Source organism: Sparus aurata, chromosome 24 (genome assembly GCF_900880675.1).
Source record: "Sparus aurata chromosome 24, fSpaAur1.1, whole genome shotgun sequence".
Classification (NCBI taxonomy): Eukaryota; Metazoa; Chordata; class Actinopteri; order Spariformes; family Sparidae; genus Sparus; species Sparus aurata.
In genome coordinates, this window is record NC_044210.1 from 9,222,644 (window position 1) to 9,243,051 (window position 20,408).

At 42.0% G+C, this 20,408-nt stretch overlaps 1 protein-coding gene across 3 annotated transcripts; it reads left to right on the plus strand.

Moving 5' to 3' along the window:
• Positions 1–88: 88 nt before the first annotated feature.
• Positions 89–20,345, plus strand: LOC115577003 (rho GTPase-activating protein 20-like). Of its 3 annotated transcripts, none has more exons than XM_030409750.1 (16): positions 89–2,886; positions 2,955–3,199; positions 7,485–7,570; positions 10,215–10,388; positions 10,582–10,731; positions 11,378–11,419; positions 11,512–11,596; positions 11,759–11,836; positions 12,458–12,524; positions 12,839–13,215; positions 13,512–13,676; positions 14,203–14,315; positions 14,448–14,640; positions 15,614–15,728; positions 15,950–16,875; positions 17,853–20,345. In XM_030409750.1, the coding sequence occupies exons 2-16, from the start codon at positions 3,128–3,130 to the stop codon at positions 18,651–18,653; spliced, it is 3,444 nt and encodes a 1,147-aa protein (XP_030265610.1). In that variant the 5' UTR covers positions 89–2,886; positions 2,955–3,127; the 3' UTR covers positions 18,654–20,345. The 3 variants fall into 3 exon arrangements, with proteins under 3 accessions (XP_030265610.1, XP_030265611.1, XP_030265609.1); XM_030409751.1 differs by having other exon boundaries at positions 3,094–3,199; XM_030409749.1 differs by having other exon boundaries at positions 89–2,864.
• Positions 20,346–20,408: the final 63 nt, after the last annotated feature.

Consider the following 20,408-nt stretch of genomic DNA (forward strand, 5'->3'; position numbering starts at 1 on the left):
ATTGTTTGATGTCAATGATTTTCTTCTTGATTTTTACTGTTGTTTGAAATGTGTATGTGCAATTATAAATCAGAAGGTGATCCCAGACCGATCTTTTATGAAACTGTAGTTTCTGTTGAGTCATACTTTATAGATCAGTTTTTCCTGTCCCTATTAAAACTGAAACCATAAATTAGATTAGATGCTTTCACTGTCAACTAAATTAGAACCTCAAACATTTAATCTGTTAATTAGGTCATGTCTGCAGTTGATGTACAAAGATAATTGTTGTATTGCGGTGGGATCGTTGACAGACTTTGTGGTCTATTTGTAGTGAAACAGAACAATTAGGAACTATTGTTTCATACATGTGTTCAGGAGATATAAACTACAGTATTGGGGCCACAGTCAGTGTTGGTGATGGTTATTGATCCACAGTTGAGCTCACCATCCATCTTCTATGTGTTTCATTTATTTTATTGGCATTTCATCTTTCAAACTCACTAGGCTCTTGGCCAAGTGAATGAGTATAAGTGACAGGTCACACGGAGATGTGAAGGGTCTCTCTTGTCTCTGACATTTGGACCACCTCTGGGATTAATTCAAAGCAAACCGACTGATGTTTTTAGGGTGGAAAAAGTGTGTTTGTAGCAGGAAAGGTTGGCAGCCAGTGAGGAGGGGTGTGTTGCTTTTCTTTGCCATGCCCAAGGCTGTTCATTATCAACAGGAGGGAAGGTAATCATTGAAGTGATCCAGTTTTTAACGGGGCTGATTGTGGCCAATTTGGGGAATGAATACTCAGTGTCTCTGTTCTTCACTTTGTGCCCTGGTTCTTCTTTAGCCCAGTTTGTGGCCCACTTTTGTTTCCAGAAGGACAATCGATTTTGGGGCAATTGTCATTTGTACATTTGTGTCACGATTTCCTCCCTTCATTTAGCCAGGTGTTTACTCGCATCCATTTCTGTATGTATAGAAATGTTAATTAATATCATTATTCTCTTTTTTTCAAACATCTTCGGAGCATTATCTGCTTGGCATTAGAGTTAATTGAAGGAGAGTAACTTGATGTAAGGTTGGGATGTGCCCTACATTACAACCTTATGGCCTAGATAGCAGTGAGTACTATTCACGACTGTTTCCCAGAGACGCTGGAATCTAATAATGTGGCTTCAGACTGATGGAGAGCCTGCAGCTACTGTACTGACAGTGAGCACCAGACTCACGCTGTTGACCCATAATCTAATAATGTATGTCTGTTGAATCTAAACAACTTCTGTTAGTGTCGGACATGTTCCCAGGATTCCTTCGTCTATTTATCTGCACTGATGACATCGGCCTACTCTTCAATTGTTTGGACTGCAGACGCCGATGTTGTGACTAATAATAATTAAGTACTGTACTTGAGTAAATGTACTTGGTTACCTTTCACCAATATCTCAAAAATAATGTTTGTGTTAAAGTTAACAACATTTTCTTGCTTGTTACTTAGAGCCCTGTTGCTGTTGGGTTCTGCCCGTATGTGTATTACATTGTAACCTGAAAGGTTTGTTTTAATAAGATGTTTTTCGCGTTATATCTTCATGTTACTACAAAACACAAACTTATCTCTTTATAAGAAGTTTGTAGTTAATAACAGTGAGTTATCACTCTGTAACAATGTAAAACCATAATTCATTGTTATGATATGCTTTTCAAGTTGCAATGTATTTATTTTTTACCACAGCCCAATAAAGATATTTTTATTATATTATGACATTGAACATTTCTTTTTATAACTGTTAGCCAGTTGTATATTGTTCTAACAACAAATGTGACAGGTTTGTGTGATGTAATATGAAAGCATTTTTTTTTAAATAACACAACAAATCATCTTGTAATAAATAATAGATAGAGCCTGACCGATACTTGATTAGTTTTTTTTAGGGCTGACAATGTTATTGGTAAGTTTTAAAAAAAAAAATCAGATATGGATATATTGACCATTAAATGCACATTTGTGGCATCAAACCCTTGTGAAAAAGATATTTTAATATCAGAAGATAATAAATGTTGTCTAAAAAGACAGCACTGAGAGGAATTATAGAAGGAAAATTTAGTGAGAATTTTATATTTAGAAATTACCACAAACATCTTTTCTCCATGATGTTCTGTAAAAACAAAAGTGAAACAACATATATGCCTATACTGATATATATCTGATGGTATCTGGTGATTAGATCGGCCATCGACCTAACAGTCCGGCTCTAATAACAAATATTCATGTTATAACATGATACTGATCCATTTTGTAAACGGCCCTTAAATCTAGCCTATATGCAATTGTTCTTAGAAAGATGTAATCGTTTATTGAACTGTGCATCCCGTTTAACGCTCTTGACTAAGCAGTTGGTATCGCTTACAAAACCATTATTCAACTGTACAGTAGATAATGAGATGATGATGTCACTTTGTTTAACAAGCTCCTGAGGAATTTTTGTGTCTAATCTACTAACTGAATTATCTTGTTTCTGCGAATAGGCGTGAGCTAGAGAGACTTCAGTTTCTGTACAGAGGAAAATGTTGATTTACAGCTGGCTGAAATAATTCTACTTTGGTCTGAAGCAGTTTGGTGTCAGTAATCAAGGCCACTCAGCTGGAAGCTCATCCCCAAAGCAAACAACTATTCTTACCTCATATTACCGGTGTCACTCTTTGTTTTGGTGTAACATCTCACTGTCTGCTGAGTGAGTGGATGGAGCGATGTGGTTTAAAAATAGATGGACCTATTTTTTGGAGCGTATTGGCGCCGCCTCCAATCCGTGCGTAAAGGCGCATTAAGAAGTGGCACAGCAGCTGATAATCCAGACAGGAGGCGCGTCTGGTTACAGCACAGCCTTTCACCGATGGTGAGAAGAGAAGGAGGGCTCTGTGAGTCAGCCGAGCTCGAGTTTCTTTGACTTTTTAAATTATTTTATTTTGAACTGATCTCTCCTCAGGGTTTCCACTGACGCGCCCTGCTCGCGGACGAAAAGTTTTCAGTGACTTCTATCGACGCTTGTGTTGAGATGGTTTCTGTCTTCCGGAGTCGGAGGTTATTAATGGGATATCTGTCACCTCTTCATCTCCTGAGGACAGTCGGACAGTGAGCTGTAGGTCGTCTGGAGGCTGGATGGACAACATGTCTCCGCAACAGCAACAGGACAGCCTCAGCCGAGGCGGAGGACAGCAAGACAACAAACGGGTATGACATTTCTGACAATGTTGTGAGTCTTTGTCAGTGTTAATGGACAGTTCTGCTTTTAATTGTAATGGAAAACAAGCGTTATTTATTCTTAACCTGTTGCGCGCAAAGATTGTCTCCAGATCGTACCGGTTATCAAATGGAAAAGTTATTTTCAGCTTCTTTATTTCTGTTTGAGCTCAATTTCTCGACGAAATGTGAAAAAAATGACATTTTCCCTCCCATGAATGAGTGTATTGTGAACAGTCGGGTGAGAGAGGAGTTCAGGGCTCAAGACTTTTTGACACCCCGCCTCCACGAAGACGGTCAAACAACTGAAGGAGCAGGGAAACTTTAGGATGACGGTGTACAGAATACCTCAAGCTCCCATAGATATTATGATAGAGGTGCAGCAGCGCCATGTGAAGAGAAGGAGCCCAGCGTGACCAGCACACTGGCCGTCAGCCTCTGGACGAAGTAGATTCAAAACACCGGTAATTAAGTATCTCCAGGCTAATTGGCTAAAGCTCTGCGCGCCAGTAAAGTACATATCATCACAATGAAGATCATCTCATTAACAACTTATTGCTGATGATAAATAGGCAGCAAAACAATTCATAGAAATAAATCATTGTATTTTATGTGATAAACTTATTTCCCAGTGTGCTAACATTATCTAAAATACCCTCCGTAACAATAATTTGCTATAATGTGATTTTAAACAACTAAAACGGTGAATGCTTGGTAACATAACTCTATAATGACCTGTCTTCACTGATCAGTCAATACATGATGCTTAAGAACAAAGTAAGGATTGATTAATATCAGTCTCAGCCATCATCATTCTAGTGTGTTTGAACAGTTTATTAAAGCAACAAGGAAGTTTGGATGTTGATTCTGATGACGGTGGAGAAAAACAAAAAGTGACATACCGCCAGACTACAGAGCAGCTCCACTCCTCAGGCTGTGAATCCGACCTGGTGACGGCCGTTTGGAATAACAATATACTTGTGCAGAAGTGGTCAAATCTTCCCACTGATGGTGTTGTTTAAATATGTAGCTCATATAGAGACACGAGTGTTTAGTGAAGACTGTTTCATAACCGGTCAAACATTTCCTAGTAGTGTGCTTAAGTGTCTTAAAATAAAGTTTTTACAACTAAATAATCTATGTGATTATTAAATTATGTCATTATATCAACATTAAAGCAAATCAACTACTATGATTGGGTTTTATTAACCCAAGTGAACCCAGACACTTTAACTTCTGCTCATATAATTAGTTAATTATAAATATTGTTTAGTATGGATAAGAAAACCTGCTATAACCTTCCTATAAATCTAATTCATGTACCATATATCTAATCATGTCTGTAGTCTGTTATGCAGTTTGGTTGTTGATTATTTGTATTTCTGCGCTGGCACCATTCAGAGAGCTCATCGCCAGCTGTTTAATAATTCATTAATCTTTAAAGCTCATTTTCAGGCGAGGTTTCAAACGTTTGTTTGTTCCACCTCCTCAAATGTGAGGATTCGCTTCTCTTCTCTGTTTTATATCACTCCATGTTAAATGGGTTTGATTCTTTGGATTGCCTGTCCGTCTTAAAAATGAAACAGGAATATTGTTTATAACCATCCAGCATCATCGCAGAGGACTATTGAGTGAATACAGTGGGCACTTGAGACCTGCAGTCCCACCTGTACTGAACTGAATTCTGTGTTTGTCTCTTCTATTATTTATTTGGCACAAACTCTGAGCAGAAAGTTTAAATCTGGTGTATCTCATTAGTTGAATCGTTGTACTTTGAGCCCTGTGGCACCTGCTGGCAGTATGATAGTCTGGAAGCAGTTTTTTATGAGTGAATTTCCTTTTAAGCTGCTTTGTGTTGAAATAGTCAGTAATATCAGACATAACATATACACAACATATATAATATCTCTATGTTGGCTTATGTATGTTATTTTAATGTAACATTGCGACTGGAGTGTAAGGAATGTTTCACCACGGTGTGACCCGGCTAAATCAGTCATATTACATTGTGAAATGTTGAAAATGCTTGGACGTGCATGGTGGATGGATGGAGGGGATTGATCCTTTCTCACTGTGGAGATTTTTTTTGGACTGAAAGGTCAAAAAGGCAAACAGACGAACTGCTGACAAATGTCAGTCTTTGGTTCACTTACGCTAGTGTGAAATATCTCAAAACCTCTTGATGGATTGTCATGAAACTCGGTTCAGACGTTCATGTGACCCTCAGGATGAGTTGTTAAACTTGAGCATTTCCCTGATTTTTATGTAGCGCAAAACCAGACACAATCCCACAGGCTTTTTTATATGGGAGACTTGATTGGTCAAATCAAGGCGAGGGGTCTGAGAGTGTGTAGACGAGCTATCAGGGCTGCCAAAAAGTAGCTAAATGAAGTCTGTCCGTCACGTGAACTTGTAGTGGTCCATCGCAGGTTGCTCTTTTTAAAAAAACAAAGTAGGGATAATTAGCAAATGTTAGCATGCTAATAGGCTTGGGCGATTTCCCGATTTTTATATCATGAAATATCACGACTAAAATATGACAATGACAAAACATAATTAAATAAGAAATAATAAAATATAATAATAAAAAAAATTAAATTAAATAATAAGTTAATAAGCAAAGAATGAATTGTAAATGTACAAGAATAGCCTGCAGTATTTGGTGCTGCTAGTCTGTAACTGGTTACCATCCCTCTAAACTCTCAACGGCCCAAGCTTACATGCTAACGCTAACACGCTGAACTCCACTACACCTGCTAAACAGCGGCATGTTAGCATTGTTATTTGTTAGCACACTGATCTAAGCATGCTGACTTTTAGCTCAAATAACATGAAATTACTCTTACAAAGCTATTTAAAGACAGGAGGAACACTTTTTAAAGTTGAGAATCATCCCCGGGGTGTCAAATACTGATGTTTTGGGTTGGCAGCTCGGGTTGGACGCCAACCCAAAGTATCGGCATTTGACTCTTAAATAATCATCAAATCATCAACATGATGTTTATACATGTCTGAAAGTTGCTGGTTCTGCACGAAAGTGGATGACCTCATGAAAAGAATGAACAGTGTTTTTCGATTTTGTCATCCTGACGAGGAAATGGTCCGCTTCTTTAAAGCAGGACAGAATCAGATTGAGTCTGTTTTTACCATCATGGTGGAGTTTAACAGGTTCTGTGGCTCATCCTGAGGTCACTGTGGTTACAGTGTTACTTATAAACTGCCATTAATTATAAAATGTCAGGCAGATGGTTGTAGCTAAAATGTGTGCTCAGGCATATTAATTCGAGGCTCTTCATTTAGATTTTAATCACAAAACCTTGAAGTTACATTACCTTTGAAACCCACAAACCAAAGAATAATTAAACTTTACACAATAACTATTAGGTGGTGGTACCACAGAGTGTGTTAATCTGACATACAATGAAAAAACTCATTATGCAATGTTTGTCAGCTTCACACTCACAATCCTTCTGCAATTCGATTAAATGAAACTTTAATGATCTTTGTGAGGAAACTGGGATAATAGGATCCAGCAAGGATCTTAATTTGCAGCATGGGAGGGAACAATGGATTGATTCAGTACTGAAGTGCCATGTATTTGTCTAGTCTTGTTTTATTTCAACTTAGAAGACTTTGGATAAAAAAAAAAGACATTATGTAGTTATGAAATGACATAATGTAAGCACTTAAGATATAACGAATAAAGATTAAATTGAGAAATATGTAAAAACAATAAATTAAAGTTGCTTTTTATGGAGACGTTGAAGTGTGAGAGAGGTCAGGATGTCATGGTGCAGACAGATAGTAAAGACTACCGCCAGCATTCCTCTGTGTTTAAATTCTCCGTTCCCATCCTGTTGGAGGCCACAGTCGGTCCCAATGATCTGATTAATGTGTTGAACACTATGTGTGGAACATTTTGTGTCAGGCATTGGCTTATGTAACGAATGAGGAAAGTGTAAACATGACATAGGCATGGAGTAAACTCTGTCCAGCTGTCTTTGTAGATTCGGGCCTTTTTTATATGTGCAGGGCAGTGCAGTCAAGTAGAGCACGCTGATGTAGAAGGTTTCACTGAGGTTACTTTTGTGTTTTTTTACAGCGTAGACCTATACGACTAGTAGGACAGATGTGCGCAGGAAGAGGTCATGGCACACAACATGACATTCTGTTACACCCTTGATAAATAATTGTTATGAATATGTTTTAATTATGCAGTGGACAGACAGTATTTAGATTCAGATTAACTTTGACTGTCTCTCTTTGTCTGTTTTAGCGGATGAAGTCTCAGAGTTATCGGCGCCAGTCCGCCCCGTCTCTGGTCATCAGCAAGGCCCTCACCAGGTCCAAGACCCTCTCCAGGTACTGTAAAATACATTTAAAGGCGACCAAAACTGGTCGGTTTGTAGCAGGATTACATAAAAACTATTGAGCGGTTGCCCACAAAACTATCATGGAGGATCGGTCCCGGCCCAGAATAGAGCACATTAATGTTTGGCACTAGGTAAAGGGATGGATCCAGGAATTTAGTCTCATTTATGCAACTGCCCCTTCTTTGTTAAATAATCTGATTTAGTTATAGGTCCAGGTTTCTTTCCCCAGCACAACCTTCTTTGTGGCTCATGGAAATCCTGTCTGTGCTCAGCCGAGAACTTCCGACCAACTTCTGAAATACTAAGCCAGCTTGTGTTGGGATCTCCCCGCTTTGTTATTGCACGCTCTTCCTACAAATGCACTGTATATGCAGTAAGGAGATAGTCTTTATTGTGCCAGAGGGAGCTCTGTTTTCACAACCTGTACATATTCCACACAGAAACATGCAGATGGAGACAATCCTGTACAGCATGCACGCTTATAAATAGACACTATACAACATGCCCCTGGCAGTCTGTCAGTCTATACTTAAATACACGTGTATGCACTAACACAGATGACTCTGGAATTGTATAACAGTGTCAGTGGGGCAGTTTGATCAGGGTTGTTCTGGCAGACAGGAAGACTCCTGCCAAGGTGAGCTCTTACTGTATAACAGAGAGTTGCACCTTGCCAAAACTTTATATCAGCCACATGTATTTGGGCTATCCCAGGCTGTAGGTGAATCTGCATCCAGTGTCACCACAGGTACAGCAGTGCTCAACCGGGTGGGCGAGTCAGTTCTAACTTCCTCAGAAAGAGGACAGTGATGTCAGGCCACCCTGAAGCCACACTCTCACACACACGTATGCACACGCACGCTCACATGCCCCGCGAACAACCCCGAGTGAGGTGTTGAACCCACACCATAGTTAATCCTCCTGTAACTAGACTTATCAGGATCAGGCATCTATTAATAACCCTGCCTTTGGACATATGGAGTGGGAAAGTGAAGAAGAAATAACCTTGTTAAAAAGCCCCTGCAGGGGGTGGGGTGGGGTGGGGTGGGTCAGCTGGCTGAATGACCCCCCACCTGGACTGCTGACTCACTCCAAGTTTCATCATGGTAAATAGGACATATCACAGACATATTAAGTCGTATCTCTTTATAACTGGTTGACAACCTTATTTTATCTCTCAGACAATTATCAGATCTGCTCAATTGGAATTATTTGTCTGTTTAACTCAATTTTTGGTCATGTAATTGGATTGAACTGGTCATGAGCCACCTGAAAGGAGCAATACAAGCTCTTAAAAGTGACTTTTTTATAATTTGTTAGCTAGTTTTCAGCATTTGAGCAAATAAAACTTCTTTGTGATTCGTGATTTTCGCCCAAAAACCAACTTGACGTCCTCTAAAAGGAATAATTTAACACCTTGGAAATATGCTTATTCACGTCATGCTCTTATCTATAGATAAAAAGAAAGATCTGTACGTCTGTCCTTTATGTCCACCAATTGTCTAACTAGGGTTGGTGTTAAGTTTTATCTTTGATTGCTTTATTTGTTTTCTTTACATCTTTAATTTTTTCTTTTATCTTTACAATTATGTCTTTTTTTTCTTGGTCATGACTTGGAGCTCGAAGCTGTTGTCTCCAGTCTTTGCGCTAACCTTAGCTAACTGGCTACTGGCTGTAGCTCCTTAAGGACCAAACAGATCTTTCTCATGTAATTCTTTCATAGAAATCAAATAAGCACTGAAAATATCAAAATGAATTAATCCGCTAATTCGTTTAAATGGTGACCTGGTTCTGAATTTAACGAAACCAGTCAACAAAAATTAGAAAAGGCCAAAAATAAAGCAATAAATCATTTTTGGCCCAGTAAACATTCAGTAACACGTACACAGCTTTCTGCTTATTAACAAGCTTAAAAGATCCCATTCAAAAGTTGCCTTGTAAAGGCATCAATTTAAGGAACGGGAGTACAGATTTAACTGCGTACAGAAACCTGCTGATTCCCTGACCCCACACTCAACTCTCAGGCTAATCACCTATACATTACATCACAGTATACAACACAGTTTACATGATGGAGAGTGCTTTGATCGCTTATCAGCCTCTGAATCTGAAGGAACAAGTCAAAGGAGATCAGGCAAATTTAATATGTCAGAATTTGGAAGATATATTTGGTGATGAAGGACCGAGAGAGAGACAGACATCTGAAGTGAATAATCTAATAAAATCTATTATTTAATCAAAGAGGCTCTGACTGTGACCACGCATTATATGAAACAGTCTTTGTTCAGGACGTGACGTCACCACCAAACATGCCAACACTTTAAACATTAAATGTCTCCTTATTTGAACCCAGTGAGCTGTTTAGCATTACCACTCATTCACACTGATTTTTTTTTTTTTTTACAGTTTTTGTTTTTACATACTGTCAGTAGAACACCACAGAGATTATGAAGTGACTGGTAGAAGTTGGAGTGTGCGAGGACGTGTACGTATGTGTAGCATAATTTTTGTACTTCGGCTGTTGTGAACATAAAGTCATATATTTCCAGTATTTCCGCAAAGCCCAAAAGGTAAATGTTTGGCTCAAAGAAAACTACGTCCGTGATTTTTGTCTCCACATGTTTGTGTTCCAGAGAGAGCTTCCTGATTCCTGTGTGTCCAGAGAGCTGCCCATTGGTCCAGTCCTTCCTCAGCGGCTCTGACAGGTCGTTTCTTCTCCACGGTCACGCCCAGCTGAAGACCGGGATGCAGACCCAGGACAGACACCTCTTCCTGTTCACTGACACGCTGGTGATCGCCAAAGCCAAGTAAGCACAAGTGTGTGTGTGTGTGTGTGTGTGTTGCTGTATTTTAATCCTCGTGCGGAGCTGTTCAGGAACATTTTGGCTGCTCCTCCTCCCCTTCACCTGTGAATCAGGTTAATACCTCCGTCTGGTGTTAAAATTGGAGTATGTGTGTGGGTGTTTGCTCCGGTGCTCATTTCTGCGTGTGTGTTTTCAGATCAGCCAACCACTTCAAACAGAAGGCCCAGGTGCGTGTGTGTGAGATGTGGACGGCCGGCTGCATGGACGAGGTGTGTGAGGGCAGCACGAGCCCGGAGAGGAGCTTCGTCATGGGCTGGCCCACCTGCAACTATGTGGCTATGTTTAGGTAACAAACGCGCGTAACCATTCCGGTGATGACATTATTTATGTTGCCATAAATCTGCACGCACACGGTACACAGAAACACACAAATACTGACCCACGCTGGAATGTGTTTAATTTATAAACAGAATAATAACCCAGATCAGTCACATCGACACAGACACTCAACTTGATGCTTCATATCTGATGATCCAGTCTGTTTTTGACGGTTAGAATCAATATTCGGTCTCCTTATTCAGGCTCTTGGTTTATGTTCACGCTGCCTTACGTCAGAGGCTGTAAAATGTGTTTACGCCTCATTAGTAAATATGTCGGCGACGCTGTAAACTTGACCCTGAATGCAACACGTAGATAAAACAGACAGTGTGAGCCATAAAGACTCTGCATGAAGAGTCATATTAAGCCTTTAAATTTGGATTTGTCAGGTCTCATACTTTCATATACAAACCTGCATCTGCACAAGGCTACATGTATCCTACTTACCTTTATCTTTACTTGGTCCTGCTCAACCTGATATTGAAATCTGTTCAAATCTGACTAGAAGCCACTGGAACTTGTTAATACTTATAAATCCCATTAAAAGATTAAAAACTATATGACCACGCATTGCAGTGATTTGTGACTGTGATTTCTCCTGTGTGTTTCCTCAGCTCGGCAGAGCAGAAAGAGAAATGGCTCCCCCTCCTCAAAAGGTAAACGCCTTCACACACGAACGCTTAGTGTGTCCAGGTGTGCGTAGAGAGGAAATCTCACACCTCCTGTTTCCTCTTTGATTTCTCTCCAGTCGGATAAAAGAAGAGAAGGAGAAGGAGGAGCCTAAAACTATTCCCCTGAGAGTGTACGGGAAGGGGATCAATACTTTTGCAGTCGTGAGTTTACATTTTTGCCCACGTGATTTTCTGTGCTCTGTCACTTTGTCCTAATGATCCAGAGATTAAATGTAAATGTGTGTTGGTAGTTTTCCTCGTCATGGTACAAACAGTATGTGATCGTCTGTTATGTGTCTCTGCTGCCCTCTCCCACCTGATTAGACCAAGACGCTTCCTGTCAGCAACTGCGATTCAACCAATGAGGTGGTGCGACTGGCCCTGCAGCAGTTTGGCATCATAGTGAGTGAAGGCAGTACTTTTTAAGCCCACATTATTGCAATCATATATTGACCTATATCAACTTGTGTCAGCTATAGCATATCGGTGTATGTGGGCTGTATTCCAACAGTTTGTATCTTGGGTCACAATTTATAACATACAAATTTAAGGGATTTGCGTCAAGTATCTGCCTCAAACATCTGGTATCAGTCAGGCTTTTATTATTACATTCATTAATGTAGTGCTGTAATCACAGCAGCCAGTCGCTCTGTTTACTGTCCCATCAGATTAGCTAACCAATCACCCCACAGATAAAAATTGAAGGGGTGTTGCTGTCCATTAAAGCAAACTTATCTGATGATGGCCGACCTTGATAAAACAAATGTCACACAGCAGTGCCGACCTTTTCTCACCGACACAGAGGCCCTGTAGCCTCACCGGCCCGGGGGTTGCACAACACGCATGTGATGTAAACACGCAGCATGTGAAAACTGAGAGAGAATACCTCTCTTTGTCACCAAAATGTATCCCTTCCTGCTCCCTGCAGTAGGGTCTGTTATGGTTTTTGAGGCTTCTCGTTCTCTGAGGCTGTGGAGAGTGTGTGTCTTGTTTCTCTGACTATCTTCATCTCTGTTCACACAGGGAAATGTGAAAGACTTCCAGCTGTGGGTCATCTCTAAAAGAGACAACGCCCCCTATCCCCTCATCGGTCAGTGAGCGCCAGCTAGACTAGTTTTGACAAAATATCATCACTTCCTGTTGTCGTGTGGTATGAATGTTTCCTGAAAGGGTTTGAGAAGCAGCGCTCTGAGTCTTGACAGAGGGGTGAGATGTTGTTTTAGACACACTAGTACCATTCATACCCAGAGAAGAGTGTGACGTGTGATGTTGCTCCTGCTGGGAATGAACCAGGGGTAACGGCGTTCGTATGCTGACTAACATTGTGATGTTATGGTGGTGTTGATGCTATAGTAACTACAAGCCGCCGGGGAGTGATGTGACGCTGCCTCTCTTGTGTCTCAGGTCATGAGTTCCCCTTCAGTATCCAGATGAGCCATGTGAGACACAATCAGGGAGGAGGCGGCGGTGGAAGGGATGCAGCTGCATCACCTGCGGACAGACAGGAGGCCATGCAGGTGGAGCAGATGCAGGCGTACAGGCAGTGCCAGTTCATCCTGAAGCCTCGGCCCACTGAAACAATGCACGTGTCTGCGGGGGAGGTCAGACCGGAGTTGGCCCGGAAGTCATTTAAAAGGAGGCGCTCTCTGATCACATGGGCCTTCTGGAAAGGCTCCTCCTCTCACCTCAATGAGCTGTCGCTCGGTGTGTCCCGCGGCTGCTTGTTCGGACAGCCGCTCAGCTGTGTGTGTGTGGAGGACACTCTGCCAAAGCCGGTCATGGTGAGTGGGGCACATTGCAAAATTGAGCCTTCTAGTTTGAATCCATCAACCAGATCATGTTTATGCATCTACAGACCTCCTCAATATGTTTGAAAGTCAATTGCATCAAACTGAAATGTAGGAATTTTTTGCCTCATCATCCTTCGAGAAACAAGCATAGTTAGCTCAGTTAGCCATGCAGCTAGCAGTTTGGTTACAGCTAGCAGCAGTTAGCGGTTACGCTGATGATAAGCTGCCGCCCCCTTGTTTTGAGTATGATCTTGAAACAGTGCACTTCCTGTCCTGTCTCTCACCAGGACATGCTGGCGTTTCTGTACTCCGAGGGTTCATGGACGCGGGGGATCTTCCGTCGGCCGGCGGGAGCTCGGGCTGTCAGGGAACTGCGGGACTCTCTGGACAGCGGATCATTTCATCTTCCTCTCACGAGAGACCACGTGTTTATCATCGCTGGAGTCTTTAAGGTGCGACAGTATGAGCGTGTTCGTCTCTGAGCAAATACTTTAGGTGGATTTGAAAGCAACACACATTCATACTCAAATGAAATTATAATCTTACCCGCTTAGTTTGAGAAATAATGTGTTTGTTACTTTATTGACCCACATCTGTAAGCACAGAATTAATCTGCGTCCATCCTACTCAGCCTGTGCGTGACATGCGATGCAGCTTCGTAATCAGGACAAGCTGTTCAGATTGGCTTGTTAATGTGATCGGGATTATAATCTGTTATTATCTGGAGGGATAACAGAGCTTCTGTGCACAAGTGCTTAAACTGAGTCACATCTTCACATGGCAGCACTGGACGTTTCTATTTGATATTCACTAATTATATTTGTCACTGTCCATTTTGTCCCTCTTTAACCAGCTCATAAAAATGTCTTACACCAATTCAGTTATCCAGCAAAATCATTTGTTAATGTGTTTTATTCTGAGTGATACATATTCAGTCAGACATCATCTTGAAAAAAATCGACGTGTGCATGTTTTCAGGATTTCTTGCGCAGCATCCCGGGCAGCTTGCTGTGCTGCGAGCTGCACGAAGAATGGATGGAAGTGCTGGAGGAAGAAGAGGACGAGGACGAACAAGTGCAGGAGATAAAGAGGTGACACGCACACACTCTTTTTAGTGCCATTTAACGAGATTCCTTGCGGTACTTTAACCACCGAGGACGTTCAAAGTCGCCACGATACGCAATTTTATCCCCCTCCGGTTCTCCGCTTCTGTCTTTGTGCAGGATGATCTGTCGCCTGCCCAAAGAGAACGCGCTGCTGCTACGCTACCTGTTAGCCATGCTGCACGGCATCCAGAGCAACTCGCAGGAGAACCAGATGACCACTTTCAACTTGTCAGTGTGCATCGCTCCCAGCTTGCTTTGGCCTCCCGGAGCCCCTTCCAGCCCCGAGGTGGAGGGAGAAGGAACTAAGAAGGTAAGAGGGGGAGGGAGTTCACCCCGTTGGAGCTTTGAAAGAAGGCTGATCAGAATGTGTTTGTCAGAGAGGAACAGCTGTGGTGAGCTGAATCGCAGTCGCTTTTAATGGATTCCAACTGTAAACATCCACAGAAACCTAATATTAAAAGAGATTTATAGCTTTACGACGAATGATTGTGTAAGTGAAACACCGGGTTATGTTTAAAATCAATCTTCTGGGATTTTAATTGAATTCAAAGCTTATTCCTAACGACAACATTTTGATACGTTTTCCAAAAAGCTTTAAAGACCTTAAGTGGGATCAGATTTGACACTCACTAACATTTCATTTCATTTTGAATATCAGTTTAACAGATAACAATTTGTGGAATTTGACCCAGACCTCAACAGAATTGGCCGCTGTAACTTTGGCTACTCCTGCTATAATGACTTTGTAACCCAGGATTGTTGCAACACAATTAAATCAGTGTGTCTAAGCCGAGACACGGCTCAGTAACAAAGAGAAGTTTGTTAGTTTTGTCTGCAGGGCATTAAAAACAGAAAAACAACTCCCTCTCCTCTCTCAGTTGGAAATAGAAATTCTATTTTGCAGCTTGTTTATACAGTATTTTGGATTGTTTGGTCTTAAATCAACTAGCAACCTAATAATTCCTGTGTTTGTTTAATTCCTATATTAGTGAGTACATTGTAACACCTCTGGCCAGCTTTTCTTATAGGAATGTCTCAAATCAGCTTTCTAGAAAGGATCAAATGTCTAATTTTAGAGCAGTTTTATGGACAAGAACAGAAACTCTAGAAATAATGTCAGATGAAAACACGCTGACACGCCGATCTCTTGTTTTCAGCATTCATAGTGTGTCGTTTCTGGAACAAAGTGTGTCCACGCAGCCCTGAAACGTTTGGACAGATTTCAACTGAAACAACTGTTTCACTTGTTAAATACCAGCTCTCTTCCCCTTCGTCTGCTGCAGGTGTGTGAGCTGGTGAAGTTTATGATTGAACACTGTCAGCAGATTCTGGGAGAGGATCCGTCCTCCCTGTTCGGAGGGCCGCCACAAAGATGCAACACTGACGAGATGGGATCAGGTAGAACAACAACTGATATGTATTGAATGTTTTTGTTCAAGTCTAAACTGGAGAGGGATTAACAGTCATGGTATCTGTCTACTTCCTGCTCATCTTCTGCATATATTTTGAGATTTGTCCTGAGCTATAACAGATAACTTTGCAAACAGTTTCTCAGTCTTCCCTACATCTGTTTTTCTGTTCTTCTTCCTCAATTCTTGTCGCGTCTCCTGGACCGTCAGACTCGTGGATGTTCCCTCTGACCGACTCATCCTACGACAGTCTGGAGAACGAGCTGGACAACAGCAGCGGTGGCTCACCGGGCTTCTGCAGCAGAAGGCAGCTCAGACCAAAACCACTACAGGGCAGCCTGGACTCCATCCTCACATTCAGCGACTACGATCACGACCAAGACACAGACCCAGATATGCATCAGACCCAAACCGACAGCCTGCATGGCCTCAAGTTAAGAACCAGAGGCAGGAGGCAGGACCCAGATCTCTCCTGCCCCGACCAGGATGCGCCACCTGTGGACAACTCCTCCCTCCTAGACTCCCTGTCTCTGGATGGTCTGCGCAGACAGCGGCGGCGCTCAGAGCCAGCTATAGCATATGCGGCCAAGTTTGGACTGTGTGCTTCAAGAAGCACTGAAGGTCTCACTGGTGAGGATGACGATGGTGAAGAAGAGCATTCCAAGAAGCTCAGCAGCCTCACTGTCCCCAGAGGTCGGACCAGGATGGGTGGAGGTGAGCATGGGGGGAGGTCAGCAGCTCTGGAGGGGAGCTTGTCCAGTCTCTCCTCTACCCCCATGTCCCCCGCACCAACCTGCTCCCCCCTGGACTCTCCAGACTCCCTCAGGGGTGACAAAACCTGGGCGACCAGAGGGATGCTGGACCCAACCAAGACACCCCTTCCCAACTCCTCCTCATCATCATCTGTTCCCTCCTCTTCTACACCCCTCACCACCAGCTCTGATCTGACCTCCAGCGGGCACCAAGACCTGGGGACCAGTCCAAAAGGCTCCCCACCAAAAGAACCAATCAACTGGGGGACTTTGAAAAGCTGCAGGGGCCTCCACCCAAACTCCTGGCTAAAGAAAGGTCGGAGGCTGTCACTAACCCAACAAGAAAATTTGGAAAAGGAAGAGGAGGATAAGGAAAAGTCTGGGGTGAGTCAAGTTATACGCTCTATTAATGCCAATTAAATGAAGTTGTTGTGTTCCAGGTTAGAAGTCCTACAAATGTAGAAAACCTCACCACTTTCTGAGTGATCAATCACTAACAAGACAGTCAATAATGAAAATCTGGAGAGACATTGTGCCATATTTCAAGGTAAAACGACATATTTCATAACCAGTGAGCATTCCACCACTTCCTAGCTAACATTTCACTTTGATACTGATAGGAAAGGAAAATATCAACGCACATCTAGAAAACATTTATTGAGGCCTGGAAGTGAAACACACGCAATGTAGTCATTTGCTAATGTTAGTAAGGAAGTGGTTGAGTGCTAACGTAATACGTTATCAAATCTGTTGTTTTTCCTTGAAAAATGGCCTGTTGTACCTCCAGATCTTCACTATTCATCATCTTTACAGTTGCTGATCAGTGGTTTTAGTCTGGAGTCCATAGACAACTCACCATTGCATCCAGGGTCCTTTCCGATTCGATGAAGTGCGGTTATTAAATACTGTCACAAGTAATATCACATACAGTACCACTCTATTCTTTTCACCCTGGGTTCTGATGTAGTGATGTTCCAACAGGGATCTAAATGTGTTGAATTGTTGGTGTGCAGAAGGAGTGGATAATCAAAATCCCGCCATAAGATGACACGTGTGACATTACAGGGACAACCAAAGGCAGCCCAGTGAGACTCATTACGTGGCTGGACTGTCAGGACATGTAGTGAGCATTTTCACAAACTATTGAACACCTTAAGATCTCTGCTGGTACTGACAACACTGGAGGCGGTTTATCATATTACATGTAGCTTCGTCTGGAGCCACAGAAGCTTAATGCTACGTTTTCGCATATATAGTAGTACTTATCAAGGGTTAATGTTTAAAAAAAGGGTTAATGTGTAAAATTTGTGGAGTTACCCTTTTATAACTTTGTCTTTTCTTCCCTGTGTTTCTTCAAACAGGGAGGACCCACTGATAAGTTGCTCACTCTTGCGAAACTCATCCCAGAGAAAGGAAAAGCAGGTGAAAAGCAGGGAGATGGGAAACGCATCTCCAACAGCCAACCCAAGCCCAAAACAACCTGCAGGACCTTAAAAGTTGGAGGAGGAAGAGGTGGTGTAAAGGGCAAGTCTTCACATCTCAAACAGAACTCATCCAGCCCTCCTTCCCACCATCGCTCTACAGGGAGCCTCCACTTTCCTAAATCCCCCTGGTTCAACTCCTCAGACTCCCCACTGACCGTCAGGCAGCTCAGTGACACACATGCCAACAAAGGAGGTGGCACCACCAACCACAGCCACGCAGCAGAAGGTGAAGTGAATGAGCTGAAGCAGCCGTCGCCATCTTTATTTTACAAGCAGAGTGGGCCATCTCTGTCTCTGTTCAAGCAAAACAAGTCTTACTCCGTGGAGGATCAGCACCACAGCAGGCTCTACCAGCGCCGGGGCTCAGAACCTGGAAGGCAGGTTGCGGAGCGAGCCTCCACCCTCACACGGGCGAGGCTGCCCAGCGATCCAGGACTGAAGGTTACAGAGGTGGACGCGCAGGGCGGGACGACAGAGGCCAGTCCCTGCCTCTCCCCCTACTCCACCAAAGCTGTGAGGGACTACTTCTCCTCGCACCCGTGCAGTAACCCTCAGAGCAGCCAGCAGGTGGCGCTGGCTGTGGTGGACAGTCGCAGGGAGTGGCTGAAGAGATGCAGCGATCCCGCAGCAGAAGCAGACTTTGACCAGCTTCTGTTTGCTGAAGAGTCCTACGTCTGATTCTGCCGGTAACCTGAGGTACAACTAACGCTGGAAATACATGACGTCACTGCTGTTCTAAAGCTAAGAATGAAAGCATTAGATATTCCCACCTCCTTTAAAAATGATGCTTTACTGTGTTTCATTAGCTGCACTGGACTCGACCATAGTACACAGTGATATGTTTTATCTGAATCTGTCAAAGGTCTTGAAATTAAATTGGTTTTCTGTGGTACAACAAACAGAGAAAACTTGTTTCGCGTAACACTAGGTACATTTTTTTTTAACAAAATTAGAAAATAAGCACATTTCAATCTTTGCCTAGAGCTTATTGCCATTAAGGGAATGTAAACATTGCACAACACGCAGAAGAAAAATTACTTTGTAACCTTATTTATATCGAAAGATTTATCCGTCTTTTAATTTTACACTATATTAGGCCAAAGTTGAAACCTGCCAATTAAAACTACCTGCTGTTGCCTTGTTAAAAAACTGTTTTGTGTTTTTGGTGAGATGTTACTTTTTTCACATTTTATTCTTAGAAATGTTCCAACATGACAGCTAAATAGGATGCTTAAGAGTGTACCAGTGACCTAGACGACTTTTTCAACGCCATATGGGTGTCAGTCTTACAAAACAAAATCTAGCCTTTAAAAGAACAAAAGCATGAAAGTGTACGAAATGGATTTCACAGTGCGTTTGTCTGCTGCAACTTACTGTGTGCTACTAATTTTAGCATTAGTACCTGAACTACCTACAGTAGCAAGCTAACATTACATAAAAAGCTCAGAAGCATTATCATTAGCTAACAACACATTTACTTTGGGATAGGTTAAAGCCATGTCACCAGAATAACCGCTAACTGCTGCTTAATGTAGCTGTTGTTAGCTAGTTAGCTCAGTTAGCTGTGCTGCTAGCAGTTGTATAGGATGACTCTGCCTGTACTGGGAGTTTTGTGGAGCTCTGACGTTGTTTACTATCAGACTATAACTTTAACTGGTTGGCATGCTAACTTCACGAGATATCCCTGCAACACGATACATGACTGTTATTTTGAAATGTGAATGTTTGAAGCTAAATTTCTTACACATTCCACCTTTAATTTGTTTACTCGGCCTGTAGTCATTTCCTGAGAAAATAGCAGCTTAAATAACGGCTCACGATTATAGTTTAGATTCAGAACCATAACTTCATGCTGCTGTTGGCATGCTAACTTACACAACATGTTCTGAATGTAGACGGCTTTTGTAGTGAAAGGTCATATCGTTATTCATTATTTCTAACAGATATTCTTTTGAAAGGGTCTGTGCATTTTATTTTGGTATTGAACTTTACTAGACGACACTGATTAGGTTTTGCCAGCTGCAGTGAGTCTTGGCTCTATTACGTCTTTTTTTTTACATTACGCACATTTCGAATGCTTCTCTGCATTAGCACTTAAATTACATGTGTTCCAACTCATGTACGCAGTAGGTTTAATCCTTGTTTCCTATTTGTTGCCAACTATGTGGTTTTCACAGAAGCCTGTATTGATTTGAATTAATTACATGTCCAATTATTTCTATTATGTAAACATTTTCAAGCTTTTTGTTTTATGCAGCTCAAGACTGTCGCTTTATCATAACGTCTATGCCTCCTTTCTATATTCATACGCTGTGTTGATACGCCTAAAAATCTGCTTTTAAATAAAAAGACCTACGAGTGAAAATCTGATCAATGTGATGGAATTATTGGTTGATGTTTTTCATTACAAACACGGCGTGAATAAAAAGTGAC

Bases quoted from the DNA above. Each gene is read 5' to 3' on its own strand.
- LOC115577003 (XM_030409750.1), top strand. From the start codon at position 3,128: ATGGACAACATGTCTCCGCAACAGCAACAGGACAGCCTCAGCCGAGGC. The intron at 3,200-7,484 runs GTATGACATTTC...TGTCTGTTTTAG, and splicing joins GACAGCAAGACAACAAACGG to CGGATGAAGTCTCAGAGTTA. The intron at 15,729-15,949 runs GTAGAACAACAA...CTGGACCGTCAG, and splicing joins CACTGACGAGATGGGATCAG to ACTCGTGGATGTTCCCTCTG.